At 43.0% G+C, this 24,711-nt stretch overlaps 1 protein-coding gene across 1 annotated transcript in view; it reads right to left on the bottom strand.

The window, feature by feature from the left end:
* Positions 1-24,711, bottom strand: part of Elmo1 (engulfment and cell motility 1) — a 425,322-nt gene that overhangs the window by 269,920 nt on the left and 130,691 nt on the right. Inside the window, exons 8-13 of the mRNA XM_090332628.1 lie at positions 15,959-15,994; positions 10,469-10,568; positions 5,356-5,507; positions 3,951-4,029; positions 1,251-1,295; positions 61-111 (exon numbers count right to left, since the gene is read on the bottom strand). Coding sequence (XP_090188754.1) covers positions 61-111; positions 1,251-1,295; positions 3,951-4,029; positions 5,356-5,507; positions 10,469-10,568; positions 15,959-15,994 — 463 coding nt within the window. The remainder of the gene's footprint in view (positions 1-60; positions 112-1,250; positions 1,296-3,950; positions 4,030-5,355; positions 5,508-10,468; positions 10,569-15,958; positions 15,995-24,711) is intronic.

Raw genomic sequence — 24,711 nt, 5'->3', positions numbered from 1 at the left:
ATCAGCCACTGAAAGGACCCGAAGTTGCACCAGGCCCTTCCTCCCCACTTAGGTACTCACTGTCAGAATGATGGAACGTAGCTGCTTCTGGGCCAAAATATTCGCCATTTCCTGGGGAAGAAAAACACCCCCACACAAAGGCTTCAGTTAGAAAGACACGCATGCTTTTCCACACAGCCAAATGCCATTCTTCAGGCCTGGATATCAGCAGTATTTCTTAGCAAACTGTGGCCTTGAAAGGCATTAGTATTTCATGACAGGTTGGATGTTCCATTTGGATTATTAAGGCCAAATCCAAAAGGAAAAAAAATCATATACATATATATGTATATATGTATATGATTTTTAATAGGATTTTTTCCTTCTAGAAAAATCACTCTCAAGAAACGAATGGTTTTCCATTCAAAAAGTGCATCAGAGGCTGGGCACCAGTGGCTCATACTTGTAATCCTAGCCAACCTGAAGTCTGAGATCCTATGATCACAGCTCAAAGTCAGTCCCAGGAGACTGGGATTATCTCCAATTAACCAGCAAAAAGCAGAATCAAAGGCATGGCTCAAGTGGTAGAGAGCTAACTTTGAACTGGGGGTAGGTGGAGAAGGGAGAAGACCCTACATTTGCTTTTCCTAGATTGTGTACAGATGACCAGACAACACACACCTACAGCAAGGACACCTGGATGTTGGCAAACCATCACTCTAAAGCCCCTAAGTCACCTGAAAGCAAATTCATCCACATCTGTACAGAACCAGGGGTGAGTAACATACACCCCAGAACTGGATCAGCAAGCTATGCAAATGAGCCACATGGGCTTCCAGATGGACAAATATCTGGCCAGATGCAATTCTGTGGAATTCTCCCTTGGCTTCTGCATGACTTAAGTTGTGCTCTGGCCTCTCCTGACCTCTGTCAAGGACTTGAGGATGTTTTTATGAAATGAAATGATTCCTAGGCTCTCCCTGAAAGGAACAGAGAGCAAATTTCATAGTCAAGCCACAGTCTTGGGGTACTCTAAGAAAAAATCAAAATACTGCTCATATACAGGAATACACCAGAATGTTACAAGTTGCACTGGACAGAGAAGAAACTAAGCTACAACAGAAAATCTACTGAGATGCAAATAAATTTGCAGAAAGCTGGGGGAGCCAAGACCATGGGGAGAGGAAGTGGAGGGCACAGGTGGTACAGGCAGGGTGGACAGGGGCAGACAAGGCCAGCAGGGTCCACAGAGGGGAAAATGGGTGACTTACAGTCAGAGGACACTCAAGGATGTCAACACTGTTGTCTACATCAACCTAGCGGCACCAATACCACCAGAGAAAGGAGAGCAAGCAAGAGAGAAGAGGTGGAAGTTCAGAGTCATTGGAAGCTTTGATGCGAGGCCCTGATAACCTGCTGGAGGGCTGTGAACTCCTTCTAGGGTTATATGTGGACAGAAGACATGGAAATGGAAACCCATGATCAGATCTTCTTCTCTACCCTCAAAAACAAGAAGGTAAAGGTAACTGCATCTTCAGATGCAAGCTGAACACAAGCCCAGAAAACACTATCCAACTAAATACAACTAGATATTCTTTCCCAACTAAATACAGAGACGCCCTGGCCAATGGCTCTTGGATAGAGTTTGATCTGGGTTGGGCTGGGTTTGATTAGTTTTGGAGCAGATAAACAAATGAAAGACCCAAAGGACCCCTATACATACATCTCCAATATTGCTTTTTATAAATATCATATTCCTTTTCCAAAAAAAAGTGCAACCCAGAAGTTACCAATAAAGGGAAAAAAAGAAAATATGTTTTGTGCTTCTGTTTTCATTTATGGATTAATATGATTTTTATAATATTGAAAGGATAGAAATGTAGATATAACTATAGATATACATAGACCAACATGGAAAGATAGACATAAAATAGTTGCCATTAGAATGATTGTTGTCCTTAATGTACTATGTTGTCTCTCATCTCCTTTGCTGTCACTTGGTCATCTCATATTGTTATAGTATCTCACTTTGTTATCTGATATATTGAATTTATTTGTATTTGGTTATTTGAAATTTGATAGGGAAGGGGGGAAAACAAAGACGGGTGTGGGGTGTGGGGGGGGAGGGAAATGGGTACCAAGACATGTGAAAGGGTATCAATGTACGTGAATTAATGCACCTTCTATCTGGCAAATATCATGTAACCCTTTTACTAATTACAATAAAAAAATGCAAAAAAATAAAAAAATAGTTGCCATTAGTTAGAAGGATACTTCCTGCCCAACATTTACTAATCACTGATTATCTGCTTATATAAAAGTAAAATATGCTGCATTACACCATAGGTTCCTGGAGGCATATCAGATACCCTGTGCTTTTTGTAGCCTAAGATCCAGGAACACTACTCAGCAAGGAGAAGATGACAATAAATGTTTAAGGAACAACTAAATATTGGATAGGATCTTCTTAAGAAGCAGAAGCCAGAGCCAAGAGAAAACAGAAATAGCACTGTGTACATGAGAGAGGTCTGTCTTTTCTTAGGAAATAGTTTGAGTAAATATATAAGTCATTGGGGAGAATTTCATAGCATTTCTATCAATGTATAAATATATAGATAGATACACCAATATCGAATGGTGTCTATAACACAGTTTTAGTCGTAACAGAGTTTTTCTATAAGGACAGTGTATGTAGTACGCCCAGCTTTGGTAAAAATATAAACAAAACTCTGGGGTTGGTGGGAAGCTAACACCAATGAGCAGAAACATTATATACCAAGTTCAAGTCTTGGCCTTGGACCAAACAAAACAAAAAAAGATGTAATTAAATAATGTTTATTTTAGGAACCACAAATACAACCAGATGCTGGTAGCTCATGCCTATAATCCAAGCTTCTCAGGAGGCTGAGATCTGAGAATCACAGTATAAAGCCAGGCTGAGCAGAAAAATAGCAGAGACTCTCATTGTTATTGAATGGCAAAATGCTAGCAGTAGAGGTGTGGCTCAAGTGGTAGAGTTTAGACAGGCCCCGGGGGGCAGGGGGGTGGAAGGGAAGGGGGGGAATAAAAACAAAACAATAATAAAACCATGGAAGTATCATTCCTAGGAATGTGCCAACAATACCGAATGGAAAACAAATCAGAATCCCTCACATTTAATAACTGACAAAATCCTTGGAAGCATAAAGATAAGATAAACAGGATAAATCAAATCAGATTCTATACACCGCATTGAGCAGCAGGTTAGCTTTCTACTTTCTTGTGAAAAATTCTCTGGAAGCCGCCATGATCTCCCCAGGGGACTCTCCTATGGCAGGAACTGTGGCCAGGGTAACACATTCTATGTTATACAAATAGAATTTTCTTTAAAAAGTTAATGGTCTTTGAGGATGAAGCTAAATTCCAAAACATTCCCAAACTCTGCTTTCTCATCCCTCTTGATTCTGTTCCTTCTCCCTACTTGAGAGCCTAAGAATTTACAGACCAGCATGGCCCAGAGAGTGAGTTTCCTCTGAGCCTTTAAGGGGCTCCCCTAGTAATAGCCGCAAGGGTCAGGAGACCTAGGACATAGCAACAAGCACCTTTCATATATAAGCATCATATTCAGGTACCTGCGCCCATCCTCTCGCCTTCCCATCTCCTCATCTTCTGAGCAGACAGAACATCTCTGAAAAATGGGCACAACACCTCCCTGGCCTTGGTGAATGACTGGATAGCAGAAGACCCCAGGGACCTTCTACCTCAGAGGACATCACATCAGCTAGGCTCCCATCTTTGTGTGCTCTGAGATTCCAGGGAAGGGTTCTTACGGCTGAACACATTTCCATCAAGGGCTTCCCATCTCCACCTCCTCCCTCTACCACACAGTCCCTAGTGGAATGGCAGGATCTAGAGCCACAGAACAGCCCTCCAAAACCCACAGAGATGTCCTCTCCAATCCTGGACACAAGGACAGAAGCTCTACAGCTCACCTGCCTGCGCTCATCGGGAGCTTTCAGGAAGAGCGCGTTGATGACAGCGATGGTGTAGGTTTGAATTTCCTGATCGGTCCTGCAAAGATAAAGGGGGACAGGAAGTCAGGAGAAGTGAGTCAGGTCAGTGCCATGATAAATCTCGACGTCACACAGGAACACGGGTCTTCCCACAGGTGAGAGGAAAAGGGAGAACCCTTCACAGACCTGTAGTGAGCACTGAGAGCAGAGGCTGAGCACCCCCGAGCTGGGAACAAGGGATGCACAACTGTTACGAGTGGCCACTCAGTCCTGAGCACAGTGTATATGCAGCGGTGTGACTCTTTTGAGCAATTAACAGACATTTTCATTTCAAGAATACAAGGAAGCCAAGTGGAAATGGGGAGGGTAAGTAAGTAAATATAGGCACAATATTCAGTGTACACTTGGGAAGATGGAACCAGAAAACATGAAGGAATGAGTGAGAGGCAGAGGGGTGACATGAATCAAGATGGCATGCACTCATAAATTGGAATGTTGAAACTCCTTCCTACGACTACAGTGAAAGATTGCTCGTGAAGAGCTACAGTATAGCTCAGTGGTAGAGAGCCTATTTAGCAAACAAGCATGAGGCCTTGTGTTCAAATCCCAGTTCTATTAAGAGAGGAGGAAATGCTGCTTGAAAATAGGTAGCATAACATTTCTAATGCATTCTGCAGGTGTTTATGATATTATAGAAAGTATGATCTAGTTTGGGTCACCCTCCGTTAAGAACTTAGGGGAACAAATTTTCTATGCCTTCAAAAAAAGAAAAAGAAAATCTCTATGGACAGCCGTCAAGATGTATGAGAAGCTGAGGGTTTTCCCAGGACAAGGGACTGGGCACAGAGCAATGCCAAGGATGGACAAAGCAATCCTGGAGAAGAAGTCAGCTAACTATGCCAGGGTGAGGGAACAGAGGGCCACATGACTCACCACCAGCCACACCAAGATTCCCGGGGCTGCCAGGTGTGGTGGCACACCTGGAGGTAGAGATCAGGGGGAGTCTGTGGCCAACACAGACAGAAAGTTGGCAAACTACTAATATCTCAATAGGTACAGTGGATCATACCTAAAACTCCAGCTAAAGAGGCCCTCAGGAAAGAGGATCACTGTCCAAGATCAGCCTGAGCAAAAATGCAAAACTCTATACAGAAAAAAGGAAAAAAAAGAAAGCTAAAGTACCAGAGGGCTGGGGGTATGGCTCAAGTGGTATAGTAAGTACAATGGGAGAAGGAGGAGGGCTGCAGGGTGGAGAATATTTGTTTGTACACTGAGTACAATAGTGCAAAACAATCTGTAGGCATCTTGTGGAAGCCCCTCCCCAAAGAGAACAACCCCTCCCTAGGTAGAGCAGTCCCCTCCCCAGGGAGAATAGCACGCTCACCCTTGAAGATGGGGAATGAGTTGGCCAATGGTAATCTCTTGCGCCACCTTCTGGTAGAGGTCATGGCTGTTGAGCACCATGGACTCCAAAATGGCCAAGGATCGCTGCAGGATTGAGATGTCGATGGCCGACTTGTTCACAAAACTTGCTATCTGAAAACCCAAGCAGTGCATCACAGATGGCTCAGAGTCAACAGGGAAGGGGGTGGGGGAGGACTAAGCAAATCATCCACCCAGCAAGGATATCCAATCCTAAGGATGGGACATAATTCCATGTAGCAAGAAATACACCCAGTCAGCATTGATGCTGGTGAAATCTTGACAAAGAATCCTCTTATAATCACTGAACACTCGACATCTCTTTACTGAGTGTCTTCAAAGAATTATTCTGCCTGGCTTCCCCAGGACTATTGCTGAGTTCAGCTGTCCAAAGATACCATGTACATTACACGGACTGATGCATTTCTCTGAGGCGCGGTGACAGTTCAGTATGAATCACAGCCACTCCTCTCCCCTCCCCAAGCTTCTCCTCCATTCACTCATTCATTCCACCCACAACTCTTACGTTCTGATATACTCCTCACATAACAAATCGCACTTATCAACGCAATTCAAATGGCAAGTTTTCAGCAGCTGACTCTTCCAAATTGCAAAAGGGAGGGAGGGAGGGAGGGAGGGAGGGAAAGGAGGAGGAGGAGGAGGAGGAGCAGGAAGAGGAGGAGGAGGAAAAAAGAAAGAGGGAAGAAAACCTCTCCCCTGTTCTAATTTTTAGGGTTAAAAAATTATCATCTCAGGCCTAGAGTTTGGCCTAGTGGTAGAGTGCTTGCCTAGCATGCACAAAGACCCAGGTTCAATTCCTTGGTACCACACACATAGAAAAAAGCCGGAAGTGGTGCTAAGGCTCAAGTGATAGAGCTCTAAACTTGAAAAGCCCACAGGTAGTGCTCAGGCCCTGAGCTCAAGCCCAGGACTGGCAATAAATAAATAATTATCATCTCTCACACAAGTAACGAAAAAAACCCTTTAGATTAGCAGTGCTAAGATATATATATATATAAAATAATTTCAAGTTCTCAAGTGCATTCCCTAAGGAGAAATCAATCCCAAAATCCCTAACTACCATCAAACACAATACAAGAGGGAAGGAAAATAAAGGAAGGGTTACAATAATGGATCAAGGCAATCCAGACACATGGTTACGTTTCATTTTAAACACCTCCTTAAGATTTGCTGCTATCTGTTGACAGCCCACACTCAAAGGCCATTATTGTATCAACATGATTGCTTTCTCAAGAGCTAAAATAACCATTGTGTGAAAAATAACCATGCCTCCAGTCCCTTGGTCAACACAAAATCATCCCCTTCTGTGGTCTGCTCCGCCTCTCCCCCCAGACTCCCTCCCTTCCTAACAGGAAGTGTCCACACTCCATTTCTAGTTATCCTCCCCCTGCCCCCAGTTCACAGCCTCCACATGGGAGCCAGAGGGGGAACAGATCCCAACACTAGCCTACCTCACATCTCCACACTCCACCCGCCCGAGGTGAAGATGCACAGGGATGTACCTGGTCTCACATTCCGAAAGGCAATTATTTTACAGGCAGAACTACAGGAAAAGCATAGGGGTGTTAACAATCCTTAAAAGACTGTTTAGGCTCTGTTCCTAAGAACGTGTTTATTGTCCCCTACAGGTGTCAGCTCTGTTCTTCACACCTGCTGTGATTTCACAAGCTTCTTTATAGGGCCTACCCAGGGAAGGCCACTTCGGGGGGAGGGGTGGGAGAGAACGTATGCCTTTCTAAGTAGAGTATAAATTCCTGGGTCCCCCTCTCCCTTCATTCATTTTCATTGTTCCAATGCAATTCTTTTTTTTTTTTTTTGTCAGTCGTGGGCTTTCCTCAAGGCTAGTGTTCTACCCTGAGCCATCACACCACTTCTGGCTTTTTCTATGTATGTGGTACTAAGGAATCGAACCCAGGTCTTAGTGCATGCTCGGCAGGCACTCTACCACTAGGCCAAACTTCCAGCCCTCAATGTAATTCTTTTGTAATTTTTTAAAGAATTTATTAATGTTGATTTTTACATCATATTTTAAATGACAAGTTTAACAAACAAGTGTTCAAGGAGGGAATCTCTACAATCACTGGGACTTAGTATTTAGAAATTAATCAAAATTAGGCTAAGGGTTTGTATGTCATAGAAACATATTCTTTTGTATTTTTAAAATACATTTTTGTGCTCATACTGGGGCTTGAACTCAAGGTCTGGATGCTATCCTTCACTTTTTCTCTCATGGCTGGTGCTCTACCACTTGAGTTACAGCCCATTTCAGCTTTTAATGGTTAATTGAGATGAAGAGTCTCAAAGACCTCCCTGCCCATTTGAGCTATTTCTCTTTAGGACACAAATTCAGTGTGATTGCTGGACCATCATTTTAAGAGGAGCCTCCACCATCTCCCAAGAAGCTATTGTAGCTATGCCACTTCCCTTGTTTTCCTGGCTTATGCCAGGAATCCTGATCTCAGTGGATGGGCTCAAATAAACTTTTAACCCTTTTCAAACTAACCAATCATGTATGATTGTGAACCTAAGCGGACCAAATGGAATAAGAGCAAGGATAAAACACCTGCGTGGATTTTTGGCCACTTGCTTACTTTGCTTCCTGTCGGCCTGATGATTTTCTGTGGAAGAAAAAAAACTTTCTGAATTCCCTTTGACCTGGCATCCTGATTCCTGTGTGGCACCCTGATATCCTGAGACGTTTCTAATGGTGGATGCACATGACACAGGCCCTCTGGTCCATCTCATCCTTGGATTCCTAAGATACCATTTTCAGTTTCTTCTCTGCTCAAGTTTTCATCTCACCAAAAAGAGCAGTGTAGGGTGATGTACCTCTGTGATCCCAGCTACAAAGACTGCAAAGGTAGCAGGGTCTCAAAAGCATTGTGAGCCAAGGTGAGCCCTAGGCAAAAATGGAAGACATTGGCTAGTAGAGTAGCTAACTGGTAGAATGACCAGCCTGGAAGGTGCCAGACCCTGTCTACAACACAGTGAACATGGAAGGATGCTGAGGGCATGGTTCCAGTGGTAATGCACCTACCTAGCAAATGCAAGACTGACCCTGAGTTCAAAACCAGCACCACCAACCACAAGCAAAACTAAGTGATCCCTGAATTAAACAGAGTATTACTTAGGTCATTTTTCAGAAGTTAAGGAAGTAGATCTCAAAATTCTAATATATCAGGCAGAAAAAGAACCATGGAGCTGTACAGCTGATTTTAAAGGGGTTCATAAATCTCTCCAAGTTTTAGAAGCCAAAATGACTGGCTCTCTGAAGCCCAGTGGCTGTATGCTTATCTAGGCAATGAAATCATCTGATCTGTCCAGCAAGCCAGAACCTCCCAGAGCCAAGGCCTCTGGGGAACACGTAGGAAAATTCCCTTCCAAGAGAAGGTACTAGAGCCATGCCTGGCTAGAGGAAACTCAACTCAGACCACAGGATGCTCTCCTGCTTTTCTCTCCATGCCTTCCTATCCTTCTTCTAAGTAACCAAGTCATTAAAAAGCAACTCCATTGCTCACATCTGTAATCCTAACTACTCAGGAGGCTGAGATCTGGGGATCACTGTTTAGAGCCAGCCCTGGCAGGAATAGTCCATGAGACCCTGAACTACCCAAAAAAGGCTACACCTGGAGCTGTGGCTCAAATGGCAGAGTGCTAGCCTCGAGGAAAAAGTGCATGGGCTGAGAATGTGGCTTAGTGGTAGAGTGCTTATCTAGCATGCATGAGGCCCTACTTTTAATTCCTCAGTACCATATAAACAGAAAAGGCCAGAAGTGGTGCTGTAGCACAAGTGACAGAATGGTGGCCTTGAGCAAAAGAAGCTCAGGGACAGTACCCAGATCCTTTTAGGCCCAAGGACCAGTGTAGAAAACAACAACAGAAACGCTACAATGTATTGGCATCAAGGGCTTCCATGTTCCATGGCATTTGGGAAATAAATGTTATTTCTTGTAGCTACCATTTGTAAAATCGAACCTAAATACACACATAATGAAGAGAATAGACATGGACTGGCAGGGAGAACATTATTTCTCCAAAATGCTCTGAACTTGGCATCCATCAGAAGCCAATTCGAGATCACAGAGAGAAGCATCTTTTGTCAGTGCTTCTCCTAATTATTTTTGTCAAGATAAAGCTCCATTTAAAAGGCAGGGCCAGCACAAATCCGGGGTTGTCCGGATGCTGAATATGGTCCAGCTAATGAATAAAAAGGAAACCTTTCCCAAAAACCTTAAGCCATTTTCTAGTGACTCATTTTCAAAATCATATAAGGGCCTTTTTTTTTTTTTAAGTGGACAAGCAAAAGAAATGAGGAAATGGGAACAGGTTGCCTTTTAAAAAAAAGGGGGGGGGGGAAAATCAGTTTTTCAATTTAATTTGCCACGGAGTTTGCTTCCTGAGATTTAATGTGGGTTTTTTTTTTAAATTTCACTTCAGTAAAGGCAAACCATTTTCATTAGGAAACAGAATAACTGTCATGCTCTTTCACCATTTAAAGAAATGTAGCTCTCAAGCGAGGTGTTTGGCTTGATGCATTTCCATTCCTTCAGAAGGAGGAACCAGTCAATGTGGTGAACACTTGAGACCTTTCTTACACCAAGACCACGAGTCAGCAGGGAGGACCCTACCTAAGACACCTGGAACCAGACCCTTCGCCTCCTCACTTCCTCAACAAACCTATGAGTGTGGGAATTCAGCTCCCTTTGCCTCTTTCCCTATCACTGATCACCTGGCTGGGGATGCTGAGTGAAGAGGGCAGCTCGGCCTGGTTCTTGAGTGCTGTAGAGCACTCGCAGACACGGGGTCCTTAGCAATGACACAATTTCCCTTAACTCTGGGCTATTGTCATACAACATCTTAGGATCTCTGCAAGGACAAAAGGTCATTTTCACCCCAAATGTCCAGAGTCACACACACACACACACACACACACACACACACACACACACACACACACACACCACACCTACTTTTTAATATAACCCAAGGAAAGAGAAAGGTACCCGTGAAAGGAGGGAGTGATGCAGGCCTAGGAAGGCACAGTTTGCATTTACCTTCTTAATGAATGCCACTGAAAATGTGTCCCAAGACACGATGCCATGATCCATGAGTTCTACAAAGGCGGTCAGCGTGAAGGACAGCATGTCCCCGAAGCTGTAAAACATGGGAGGGACACAGAGTCAATGGTGGGCAGTAGGGAAGGTGCACAAGTGAGCTGGCTTTAGGAAGCAGAACAAGACCGCTGGATAAGCAGCTGGCAGAGTGAGCTGCTCAAGCGCCAGGTTGGCAACAAACAAGTCAGGAAAGGATGGGTGCCTGTAGCCAGCCAGGGAGTTGAGCAACATGGAGTGATTCGCTTGGCCTCTGTGAGCCTCCGTATTCTCAGCTAGGAAGTAAATAATGGCTATTTAAGTCATGGTGTCATGGTCACACACTGAATAAAGTTGGTAGCATACCAGTATTCAGTAAATGGTAAGTTTACAAAGGAGCATCTGAGCCAGTGAAAGTTACTAAGTGCTACCTTTATAAGCCAGAAAAATTAAGGGAGATAATCCAAAATTATTCAATTAGCATAGTAGCCCTTAGGTAAGGATTCAAAGTCCCCTTAACAAAAATAGCATAAGCATGTAAATAAGCATATTTATCTTGATGTTACACCGGGTTTCAGGGACTATCTATGATAGTTTCAGGGACTATCCTGTCTTGAGTTAATGAATTTCAGGGACTCTCGACAATGACTTATGACACTAAGTACTGAGTTTGCTGACCCCATGCATTAGGGGGGTCTGATATGTAGTCTAGAGATTCTAAGAGATTACGGTTGCAATGGTTTGTGTAAATGAATCACAAAGGCCCACATGTTAAAGGTGTGATTCCCCAGTGCAGCTGAGAGGCAGTGGAAACTGTAAGGAGACAGAGCCTAGCGGGAAGTCTTTCTGGCCATGCAGTAATGGCTTTTGCTCCATCATAATGAGCTGCCTCCCCTAAAGCAATAGGGCCAGCCCATTATAGATTAACACCTCTAAAATATGAACCACCTCTAAAGGTAAGGTATTGGTCATAGTGATGGAAAGTTGTCTATGACTAGAGTGGGGTGGGAGGTTAAAGAACCATCTTTAGAAGAGTTTCATCAGATAATATTCTAGGTTCTTATGCTTTCAAAAGCAATCTTAGGCATTCACACATTTCAGAAAATTGGATATGCTCAACCTTCTACCATAAATTTTCTTCTCCATCATTATCATAACCATCATCATCATCATATAATAACTCCAAGCCATTAAGAATCTCTCTACAGGCAGATAGAATTATGATAGATAGATAAATAGATAGATAGATAGATAGACAGACAGACAGATAGAATTATAGGATGTCTATGCCTCATTAAACAATAATACCAATTCCTATACTCAGTTATAGTTTTTAGTGAAGTTGGTCATTCCATTTATAATTAGAGGATCAAGCATCCCATTTGTGCAAATTTGCAAAGTCTGCTGACAGATTCAGATCTGGATTTAGGTTTACATTCTTTTAAAAATAAATTCGTGGTATCTCTTCCTGCTACTCTTCTGCTCAGCCCAGTCTCCAAATAAAATGATATTTGAAATTCTGCTATATTTCAAATATTGTGATGCTAGCACGAGCCCATGCAAGAGGAGGAGACTCTCAATGGAGAACAGTGATTCAGAGCCCAGAGGGGAGGATACACACTGAACAGACACAGCCAAGTGGGGATCTCTAGAGCCACGTACAGAGACCCCTATGTCAGACTCTAAGGGAATTCTCCGACACTACAGTCTCCCATTCATGAGGATGATGGTGAGGCGGAGAGGACAAAGGTGACCCTCATTCTGAGAGTACTACAGAAGAAAACAAGCTAACCTAGTCCTTTGATCAGGAACAGTGTGTGGCTAAGTAAGTGCTAAGTAAGCAGCTGGGTGCCTGTTACCTGAGACCTTGTGGATGCAGGAAGCTTGTGGTTTTAAAACATTTTGCCTTCAATGTGCAAAGAATTCTCTGTTCTCAGAACCAAGGGAGAAAAGTGAAGGAAAACCCAAATGGAAAAACAGCCTCTGTCTCTGGCTTCCTGCACACACAGGCAGTCCCCATCCCACAGGGGGCCCTAGATGGCACCAGAGGTCCAGGCCTCAAAGACAAGCTCCCAGCAGGAAACTGAAATGACCCAGGGAATAAATAACTAGAAAGCTAGGTGAATGATGGCTCAAAACAGTAGCAAAAAAGGTTAAATGCAAGTTCCTGGATAATCCACTCTACAGAGGATGAGTTATAAGAGAATCTAAGTATCGGAATGAAAAAAATAACAAATTGCCTTAGGAAAAGGCTTCAGCATTATAGCACTATAGGAAGATTATTACATAATAACATTAGTAGCAAGAAATAGTAGCTATTTTGTGTACTTATGCAGGAAGACAAAAACAAGTACATAATAACAAATGGTTTCCATTTGTTCCTATCTGACATAATAAAGGATTAGAACAGGATCTTCACATACCTACCAAAGCCTCCACTCAGGCAAACATCTTTGCCCTGGTTGCAGCAGTTAAGATAACCAGTAGAGAATATACAGAAAAGAGATGAGCCCACAACTGGGCTCAAGCTGGTCTTCTGTTCTGCTTCATGGCAGTACTGGAGTTTGAGCTCAGGGCCTTTCACTTGTTCAGCAGGTGCTTTGCCATCTGAACCATACCCCTAGTCCTTCATGCTGTAGTCATTTTTCAAACAGGGTCTTATAGTTATGCCCAGGCTGGCTTGGATGATAAACTTTCTGTTCATGTTTCCCATCATAGCTGGGATGACATATGCATATCACCATACCCAGCTGCTCATTGGCTGAGAGGGAATAGAGAGAACTTTTGACCAGAGTAGCCTCCTCCCAATTTCATACTCTTGAGTAGCTCAGATTACAGGCATGAGCTACTGTGCCTGGCTCAAATTCTTCTTGACATTCCCAGTTAGCCACCTGGCCTGATATTAGTCTTAAGTAGCTGCTTGAATAGTAAAAGATAAATCCTGTGTTTTCCCTCTAGTTACCTGGAAACAAATATCTCTACTTCCTACCTACCTGATGAATGTAACTCTAAATGGCTTGAGGACAATCAATCTGCCCTAAAGAAATCCAGTTTGTCTACAGACTTTTCAAGCAGGTTTCAAGGACCTTAATAAGGGAAAAATATGGTCAGGAGGAAGAATGTCAGATGGTTTCCAGATCTCCAAATAGTATTGAGGATCACTATTTCCCTCTCTACGCGGATCAAGGAAACGAAATACCATTTCGAAAATGGCAGACAAAGCTCTCCATCCTTACAGTGGTGCATTACTGTTGAGTGACTGACAAGTGGGAGAAAGAGCATTTCATGTCACTCACCCACTGAGGTAGTCACATGAAGTATGGTTCTCCGGGTCCACTTAGAAATATGAGAGACAGAGACAGACAGATGACAGAAGACAAAGAGAGAGAGAAATGATACAAGAAAGAGATGACAGAAAATGGATCTGTAGCTGGCTGCTGTGGCTCACGCCTATAATCCTAGCTACTCCGGAGGCTGAGATCTGAGGAGCAAGGTTCAAAGCCAGCCCGGGCAGCATGCCCGTGAGACTCTTATCTCCAATTAATCACTAGAAAATGGAAATGGGGCTGTGGCTCCAGGGGTAGGGCAGTAGCCTTGAGCTGAGGAGCTCAGGGACAGTGCCCAGACCCAGACAAACAAACAAACAAACAAAGAAAAAAAGAAAGAAAGAAAGATGGAAAATAGATCTATAGATGATACAGGATAATTATAAATACATAGAAGATAGGTATACACAAATGAAATGATAAATAAAATTATATAATCTATTATATAATACATACATATGCATATAACATATACAAGATACACTTAATACAAACATAGGTAAAATGTTAATACTGAGATAATGTATACTACATAATAAAACATATTTTGTGTGTGTGTGTGTGTGTGTGTGTGTGTGTGTGTGTGATAGAACATAATATAATAGACTGTTTACAGTCTCTAGATAACAAATATTTCCCTGGAATAAGTTCTAAGTTTTTCCCAAGGAAGAACTTTTTCATACTTCAACTTCCAACCTTCAGCAACAAGAGAAGGATGTCGTGTTGGAATACTGCTAACACTTCAAATGAAAGGCTCTCTTTCAAACAAGGTGGCTGGAGGAGCTGTCCTGTAACCCCCACATGGGTGTTTATCTCCACTTCTGGAGAGGAGAGATTCAGACCCTCAGGAGAAAAGGCAGAAGTCAGGTTCTAACCTCCCGACTCTGTACAGGACATCTGTACAGGACACCATGCCTGGAAAGCACTGTAAAAGAAAAGCAAGTGCATGGCACATTCTGGAACATTTCTATTTACTGGATTTATTTGTTTTTATTATGTGCCAGGCTAAAGACTTTTCAGTAGTAACTGCTACAAAGGGAAGCGTCTGCAAACTTTACATACTGGACCACAGCCACTGTCACACCCAGCTGTACACCCTGTGTGCTAGAATAACTCAAAGAAATGTTTCTCAACTTATAAGGGATCATCTTCCTTCCAGAAAAATCCAGTCAATCTCAAAGCAAGCATCTAAATTTATGCTCCCATTGGGAAGTGCATCCCAATGCTTCCATGGAATGACATATCCACTACAGACTAGAGAAAAAAAAGGAAAAGTGATGGAAGTGGTGCGGTGGCTCAAGTGCTAGCCTTGAAGAGCTCAGGGGAAACACCCAGGCCCAGAGTTCAAGCCCCATGACAGACCAAAGAAAAGGAAAGGCGACTTTTAAAGTTATCCATACAGGCTCACTCCTGTAGCTAAGCACTAGACTGATATATGAGAATCATTGTTCAAAGCCAGCCCGGGGAAGACACATATGTGAGACTCTTATCCCCAGTTAAATGGCAAAAGGCTAGAAGTGAAAGTATATCTCCTGGTAAAGCACCAGCTATGAGCAAGGAAGCTAATCAACAGCATAAGGTCCTAAGTTCAAACTCCAGTAACAGCACAAAAGAAGGAAGAAGAGTAGATGGAAGAGGAGGAAGCACATTCTGAGATAGTCCAGATCTCCATGAACAATTCAGCAGGCCCAGAACAAATGGTTTTCAATCTATATCAGTCCCAAATACTTTTTAGATGCAGTGCTTTTCCTTCTTTCTGAGTCACTGAGGAAAATCAAAGCCTTTAATCTCTGAACATCACATAAGCCACAAAAGAACATTCTGCTTAAAGTCATACACAAAACTCCCTTCAGAGTTACTATAAGGGAAGGGGGAGGGAGGAAAAAGCTTGTGCAATCATGTAGTGGTAACGAGTAATAAATACTTTTTGGCCACAACGTGGGGGGGGGGGGAAGGAAGTAGATTCATTTTTTAAAGTGTTTATAAGAACATATAAAAGAAAGGGAAAAAATAAATGTATTTAGAATATGTAGATGCATAGTTATAAAATAAACCAGAGGATAGGTTTAAGTTAGGCAGACAGAAAAAAAGTATTAAAGTATAACATAATTTGATCATAGAGTCTTACCAAGGCTTCATAATCTTCTGCAATTTCTGGTATCGTCTGTAAAATTTAAAGACAACCATGAGGAAGGAACATGTTTGAAAGCAGAGACAGGCAATTCACAAAAACAACATATCTGGAAGAAAATTCAGTAATCGAACCAGGTAGGGTACACTGCTCCTCCGTCTAAGGGTTCAAACAGCCTAACACTCAGTGCACCTACTCAGTGCATTTCAACACCACTCAGGGGACAAATGGCTTTAATAATGGGAGGAAGCAAAAAAAGATCAGACTACTTACACCAGTCATCACATTTACTAACAGGTAGTTCCATCTGAACAAAAATGGGTTCATGGTTGATAAGGAAAAACCCCCACAGGAGAAAGAAGTCAAAAGGAACAGGACTTAAAGCAATGACTGAGTAGCTTCCTCCTGTACCATGTCTTGGTCCTATAAGAGAAGGCCTTGCAGTTTGCTAAAACACCAGTTATACTCATGCACCACAAACAGGACGTAGTGGGAGAAAAAGAGTTTGGACCCACAGGTATTGGTGAAAATCTAGCCAAACACATAATATGGGTCTAGTTATGAGAAAACTATACAAACCTGGAGTCCCACTGTCTGAGTTGTCTCACAATGTATAGATAGGTAGTAGACAGGAGAGAGGAGGTAGGAGGAAGGGGGGAAGAGAAAGAGGGAATGGATGGACAGAGATAGTTTACAGGGAGGGAGGGGGGAGGGAGGAAAGGAAGAAGGAAAGAAAGAAAGGAAATAAAGTAATCCCTGGCTTTATTCACCCCCTCCATAAGTGATTTAATTGCTTCTGCTTGATGGTAGAAAACCAGTTAGGCCTCCTATGGCATTCATCTCCATCTTTCTTTTCTACATATATAAATTGTAGTCTTCTGACTTTTTCTTTGAAATGACTATAGCATTTGCCTAGTTTTCTTATTTCAAATAAATAAATTCTTTCAAGACATGTTCACATGTGTATCTGTATTAGAGTCATAATACTTTTCGCCTACCTTTTAATAAACCAGTTATTCTACTTGCCAGGCACCAATGCTTATGCCTATAATCCTAGCTACTCAAGAAGCTGAGATATGAAGAATATAGGCCAAAGTTACCCTGAGCAGAAAAATCCATAAGACTCTTATCTTCAATTAACATCTTCCACTTTCAAAAAATAAAAAAGCCAGAAATGAAGCTGTGACTAAAGTGGAAGAGAGCTATCCTTGAACATAAATAAATAAATCTTAAGGATAGCGCCCCAGGCCTGAGTTCAAACCCCACAACTGGCACTGAGTACAAGCATATAGATAGATAGACAGACAGACAGATATCTTGCACTAAATTACTAATTTGGGGCCTTAAGAAAATGTCCAAAGTTAGGGGCCGGGAGTTTGGCCTAGTGGTTGAAGTGCTTGCCTAGCATGCATGAAGACCCGGGTTCGATTCCTCAGTACCACATACATAGAAAAAAGCCGGAAGTGGTGCTGAGGCTCAAATGGTAGAGCTCTAGCCTTGAGAAAGTCCAAGGACAGTGCTCAGGCCCTAAGCTCAAGCCCAGGACTGGCAAAAAAAAATAAAATAAAATAAAAAAATGTCCAAAGTCATGTAAGAATGAAGCAATTATGAAAGAGTTCTAGACTGGAAGACTGAACTATTAGGATGGAGTTAGACCCAAAGATATGACTAGAACAACTTATAAAACTTGAGTGGGAACTAGAGGTATATCTCAAGTGGTAGAACACCACTTTGTGAGTGAAAATTTGAATGGGGTCTGTGGGTATATCTTGAAGTTCCTCATTCTGTTCCCTGTGAATTTTCCCCCCAGTTTGAAACTTCCTTATTAAAATGAGTGTATACAAAGCTTTGTGCACATTCACTCTTCCACACATAATAAATATCATGCCAGGATTGCAAAGTTATTTGCTGGCTTCTGGGGTTCCATATGTTCATGTCCTCTAGGGACCAGTGTAGAGAGAAACCTGCCTGATTGGGGACAGGGATCCTAGGGAAAAAAAAAAAACGCTGAAACCAACCCTCTCTTCTAGGCATGCCCCACTCCTACCTTCTTTAGTACCTACCATGGCCTTTCAACTTGAGAGCAATTAATGTTCAGTTGATAGCTGGGATTCTTCCTAGTGGTATGGAATTCCTAGGCCAGTTACAACTCAGTGGAAGGCACCCGCACAGTGGATCCTTGTGCATCCTTAACCTGACCTCTGCCCAACAAACTCCCACTCAGAGCTTCCTGCACACACTGCATCTTATACATATGCTTAAAACCATGGCTGACAGCTGTGCACGTGAGCAGATCTCATCAGCAAGTACGGCTATTCACTGTTGCTCATTTCCCTAAGATGAGTCCACTGCCCTTACCAAGAACTCCCAGACATACTCCAAACCCTGGAAAGCTAAGCACATGTTTGTTCTTAAAGGAGCACGGAATACAAGCCTGCTATTTCCCTCAATGCTGAATTTTCTCTCTGCGTTACATTCTTCCTTCTTCTGAAACTTTTACTTGTGCCCACACACAGGTATCTTTTGCTTCTTTGTTGGAGACAACAAGAATCTTTTCTGGGATCTTCTCCTCTCCCCCTCCCCCAATAACATGTTTTCCCACATCCCAACCTCTGTGTTCTCTCTGTGGCTTCAGAAAAGCTTCTGTTGTGGTATGTGTTCCCTTAAATAAAACCCTTTCTATTCCCTTGCCCTCTCCCTCTTTCCAAGTACAGTTCATGTTTTGAAGAAAAGAAAGAAATATGAGCAGAGGAGAACGTTGTGACTGATAGAAAGGCTCGAGTTTCCTAGAGGTCAAACGTGTCTCTCTCAGCCCCAGGAATGAATGGCAGTGTTCCTCTTTAAACAGCAAAGGTTCGCAAGGGAGAGGGGGGTGGGCCTGTAAAGGGATTTTCTGGGGACTTGGACAAAGCCTGCCTACGCTGGCCTCTTGGGCCTTTGTGTTGGAAATTCCTGGCTGGGCCCCAGAGGGGAATGGAGGGGCAGCTCTGGAAGTCTGGGCTTCCCCAAGCTCTGCCCCCACCAGCATACTAGCACCCAGCAGAGGGAATTAGGAAGATGCTGTAATGACACAGCTGGGGCCGTACACAGGACCAAGGAACCATCTGTCTGGCTCAGGCTGGGGTTTACTGCTACTTCTGGTCATGGCCTCTCTAAAAACAAAATGAAAAACCTGCTTGGTGAGCCAGGCTTTGCTGCTAAGTCCTAGACAGAGCCACTTAGCTCATCCTGAACCGCCCAGAACAGATGTGTCCCCTGAGAAACAGCAATTTCCATGAAAGTTGACAATGGCTTGCAAAAAAATGCCTACTGTCACATCTAGGAGTTTTCTCCCATGTCAGGCCTAGGTCAGGGTTAGGGATCAAGTTTGGTACTCAAAGAGCATACACTTTGTCTAAAAACAGCCTCCCACCCCTTTCTCAAAGGTGAGGGCCAAGACATTTCAAGGCACACCAAAGTTCAATGCATGGGAATGAAGGTTATTTTACACCTGCCTGGTTCAGGTAGGAAAAAGACAACTGGAATAATGAAAGTTTAATCTGAGACTCTTTTTAAGAAAATCAGTAGCAATAGCAATAAGCAGTAATATATACTGTCTTGTATTCTTCATTGTGCATGCGTGAGTAAGTGTGCGTGCGAGCGCGCCCGCGCGCGTGTGTGTGTGTGTGTGTGTGTGTCTGTGTGTGTGTGAGAGAGAGGGGGGGGGGAGGGAGAGGGAGAGGGAGAAAGAGAGAGTCCTTTGAAGTGAATTCAGGGCTTGGGTACCATCCCTGACCTTTTGTACTTGGAGGCACAGCTCCACTTCCAGCTTTTTTGATGGTAAATTGGAGATAAGAGTTTCAGGGACTTTCCTGTCCCAGCTAGCTACTATGAACCAGGATCCTCAGATTTCAGCTTCCTGAGCTACTAGGATTATAGTCATGTGCCCTGTGCCACTAGCACCTGGCTACTTTACTGGTGTTTCTGTTTTTGCCAGTCCTGGGGCTTGAACTCAAGGCCTGAACACTGTCCTTGGATTTTCTCAAGGCTAGAGCTCTACCACTTGAGCTACAGCACCACTTCTGGTTTTTTCTATGTATATGGTTCCAAGGAATTGAACCCAGGTCTTTGGGTATGCTAGGCAAGCACTCTACCACTAGGCCAAACTCCCAGCTCCATCTTTTTTTAAGTTTTAAAATGTATAGCCTTCTGAGTAGGAATTTGATTTTTACAAAACAATTCTAATAGTCTCTAGCTTTTTAGTTAAAGCAGATTAGAAAACATTTCAAAAAATAACAATGTAAAATTTCCTATAATAAGGTATGGATTAATTACAGTGTCTACATCCCTCAAATTATTATATTATATTATATTGTGACTCACTTGTATGTCAGAAAAGCTGTAAAGATGAAATCATGCACAGTTAATAAAAAAACAATGAGGAATATTTAATGACATGAACTTTTAATAGGTACAAAAAAGCAAGTTATAAGGAGAATGAATATTATAACTGTATGTTTATAAATCTTGTGTGTATATTTAAAATAGCATAAAATCGGGTTCTCATGTCTATAATAATCCTAGCTAGCCAGGAGGTTGATATCTGATTATCTCAGTTCCAAGTGGCGGTATGACTTAACTAACTAGAAAATGTTAGCATTAGAAAAATAAATAAATAAATAACAAGCAAACAAGAGCTTAGGCCCTAAGTTTAAGCTCCATTACTAGTACAAAAAGTAAAAATAAAATAGCAAATACACACACACACACACACACACACACACACACACACACCCCCAAGACCTTACAGGTGGCTGTGGTCAGCATAGCTGACAATGAATTCCTATGCTTGATGATTCCTGTCTATTTTCCTGAAGGAATGATGGTTGATTTCAAAGGATTTCGAGCTCTTTGGAAACAAGGACTTCGCTTTTGCCAGTTTGGCTACAGGGCTGACTCATTTTCCAGTGGTGTCATTTTCCTGACACAGAGCCAACTGGAAAGGGAACTAAGTGCCTGTCTTTTGTTTTAGGGGACCTCCCTGCTCTTGGTCATCCCTTGTCCCCTGCCCCCTACCCCCGGAAATTCAACAGCAGGAGGATTCAGAGGAAGCAGCTCAGTCGTCATTGTCTGTGTGTGGGAACATGGAAACCAAGCACAGGGTGGGCTAAAATCCACACAAGAACATATGGAGTTGCAGGGCCCTTTTTTTTTTTTGCCATTCAAATCAAATCAGATCAAATCAGTCACTTGTTAATCATCTTTATATGATTATCTTCGCTCCCCTCTCAGCATCCCTAACTGTGCTAAGGTTGGAGCAATGGCCTTCCCCCAAACTCTCTTTGTTTTACAAACCTCAGTACCAATCACAAACTAGGAATGACTAGGCTCCTGTAACCTAGGTAGCTAAGCAGGAGACTGAGATCTGAGGATCACGGTTCAAAGCCAGCCTGGACAGGAAAGTCTCTGTGACTCTCATCTCCAATTAACAACAGTAAAGTTGGTGTAGTGGAGCTGCGGCTCGAGTGGTAGAGAACTAGCCTTGGGCAAAAAAAGCTCAAGGACAGAGTCCAGGCCATGGGTTCAAGCCTTAATATCAAAAGGGAAAAAAAAATTAAAGCTTAGGAATTAAACTTGCCAATGTCACAGGGATGAACATTTCCAAGTTCCTCCGTAATTGCTTTACGCCTTGTGGCCTCTCTGGGTAGCTGAAGAAAGATCCTGAAGCATACCTACACTGAAGACAGGCAAGCAGGCAAGCAATCTCTCTGCCTTGTTATTACTAAAGTTAAGGAAGGAAATCCCAGCTCTGTTTTCTCTTTGGTTCCAAAAACTTTCCACAGATCCAGCACCAGAGAGATTCTCTTCCTTCCCGGCTGGAAAGCTGCCTGCCCAGGGCCAGGAGTCCTCACTGAAGACATTTCCAATGGCAAGAGAGATTTAGTCTGTGTAGTTTCTGTTCCAAAGGTTTCCTGGCAATTAATTAAAGTCTTGCTATTTAATTTAACTGAGAAGCCAGGTTGCCTTGTAAGAAAAAAAAAAATCTTCCATTTGGTCTCTCTCTTTTATTTTCTTTAGATCTGAGCAACGGTTCTGACAAATTGCTTTGGATCAAATGAGCCATCTCTGAGGACTGCAAAAGACAGGAAGGGAACCTGAGGCTCAGCTCCTCCTGCCCCCATCTCCAAAGCAGCTTGGCTTTAAACTTATGTAAAACAGTGAAAGAAGAACTGAAGGAACCAGGAACCAGGAACCTGGTGTGATGGAAAAATCTAAGAGAACACTGTGGAACAGAACGCTTCTAAGATCTGGCCTTGTGTCTGTCTGCCTGTGTCTGCAAACCAAGGCTGCATGCAGCCACTTGCAATGCTCACTAATTAGGATGAATAGTTAAAATGTTAATGCCTGCTATACCTTTGTCAGAAGAAAAGGTATTCCATAGCTAGAGTGTTGGATGTTAACACTGCACTTGAAGGCAGCATGCAGACCCCAAAGGCCCATCCATGCACATATCCATAATTGTTTTTGCTCTTAAAACAAAAGTAGAAGTGTCCCTTTAATGATGGTAATGGATTGAATTGCCCACTTCTCTCCCTCTGCCCCTCCCCCCCTCCCACTACTCAGGAGAGCACACAGGAGAAAACATGTGAGAAAGTGGCCATCTTCCAAGGCCATGAAGAGAGGCCTTGGAAGAGACCAAGCCTGATGAGCCTTCGACCTTGAACTTGATCTTCCCACCTTCAAATAGTAAAGTGTTAGGACAGCCCTAACAGACTAAGGGAATGGGGAAATGAAGAAAAAGAAAAGGTCTCAGCACATTGTCTTCCTCATGACACCTGCCAGGCTCAGCCACAGCCTTGCATCCTATCACAAACAGACATCCTGCTTTCTGCATCTTCACATTATCACAGCAGTTCCTATAGTCAGCCTGATAAATCCAGAGTATTTTCACGATAGCCTGGTTCAGTAGTACCATGGCTGTAATCTTAGCTAAGGGGAAGGTGGAGCTTAGTAGGGCATCCTGGGGGGAAAAAAAAAGACATGAGCAAGATTCCAACTCAACAAATAAGCCAGGCCTGGTACATATCTGTTATCCTGGCTATGTGGAAAACATAGGTACCAAAGTCCAAGGCCAGCCATAGGCCCAAAAGCACAAGTACCTCTCTGAAAAATAACATTAAAGAAAAAAAAAAAAAGCTGCGAGTATGGCTTAAGTGGCAGAGCACCTGCCTAGCAAGCATGGGGCTCTGAGTTCTAACCCCAGTCCTGCCAAAAGTTTAAAATAAGAAAAGTACCTACACAAGATCACTGTGGGTGGTCCTGGGCAGGGAGTGTTCATGGCACAAACCCTCCAATCAGCAGCTGGCACTGCACAGCCCTGGGTGAGTGGACAGTCGGCACTCAGGTGAATGTACACTCCCACTGCATGTTTTCACTAATAGTGTCACTGAGGTGGCAAGCCCCACATCTCCCTGTCCCTTAGGTAGCACACCACAGGGTGTGATGATGCTCAGTGAGTGACCCCACGTCTGTCTCAGGCAGGAAACATTCTCTCCTTTCTCTAAATTCATTCTTAGACTTACTTCTGGCTGTTCTCACTCCTAGTAACATCCAAACATTGAGTTGCTCTGTCCCATCCTCAGATAATGTACCGGTAAACTGCTACAATTAGAGTTTTAGTCATCATTCATTAGAACTCCAGATGATGCCAGTGGCACATCCTGTAATCCTAGCTACCCAAGAGGCTGAGATCTGAAGATGGGGATTTAAAGTCAGCCCAGCCACAAAGATCCCCAAGACTCTTATCTCCAATTAACCCTAAAAAAACCAGAAGTAGAGTTGTGGCTCAAATAGTCGAGTGTGAACCTTGAGCAAAACATCCAGGCTCTGAGTTCAAGTCTCAGGACTGACACACACAAATTGCAATGGTAGTGTTTACCACTGGCCTTCTCCAGATAGCCCCAGCCTGTCACTGGTCTTGGATCTCATTTTAGAGATTTTTCTCTACTTGTCTGTAAAGTAAGACCTTGGATTCCAAATTCCACAAAAATTCTCAGATGGGTAAGAATCCTATTGTAAAATGTACTGGCTTTGAATGATCAAAAGAGAACTGCAGTTTAAATCTGGCCAGTGGTAGGATGGGGAGGAAGGGACATGAGAGAAATGTATTGTGTAAGTTACTCATAAAGGACCCACACCGAACCCACAATTCCCAATGAGATTCACCCCTTTCCAATACATATCTACGGAGAACCTTTATATTATTACTTCATTGTTGGAAAGTTAGCTGATTCAGCACCTGCTTACCTGCTAGTCTGGTCTCAGAATGTGTAGCCAAGTGCTCTCCACACCACCCCAGCCTTCTATGGACAGGGCATTGACCCCTACCCAAGCCAGAGCTGCATCCTCCAGCCCACCTGGCTCCTTACTCCACCACAAATGTCAGTCCCTTCCTTGATGGAACTAGCTCCCTCCCCAGCCATTGTCACAGGCTCTAAGTACTAGTGAGGACCAAGTATCCCAGTCATTTGCCTCCACTTTCCTCAACAGAGACTCTAGCCAACTGGGTTCTGCCCATAAAACAGTCTCCACCCCATTTGCAAGGCAAAACACTCTTCTTTGACAATTTTTCCACTTTCCTACTCCTTATATAAAGTTGGTACTCTATAAATGCTTACTGTAATTATAAACCATACTATATATTTTGATCCTTAAAGTGTTTATTGCCTTATTTATGTGTGTGTGCTCTTCCTGGGACTTGAACTAAGGGT

Source organism: Megascapheus bottae, chromosome 5 (genome assembly GCF_031878675.1).
Source record: "Megascapheus bottae isolate mThoBot1 chromosome 5, mThoBot2.hap1, whole genome shotgun sequence".
Classification (NCBI taxonomy): Eukaryota; Metazoa; Chordata; class Mammalia; order Rodentia; family Geomyidae; genus Megascapheus; species Megascapheus bottae.
The sequence above is the reverse complement of the archived record's forward strand: the minus strand, read 5'-3'. Positions and strand labels throughout refer to the sequence as shown.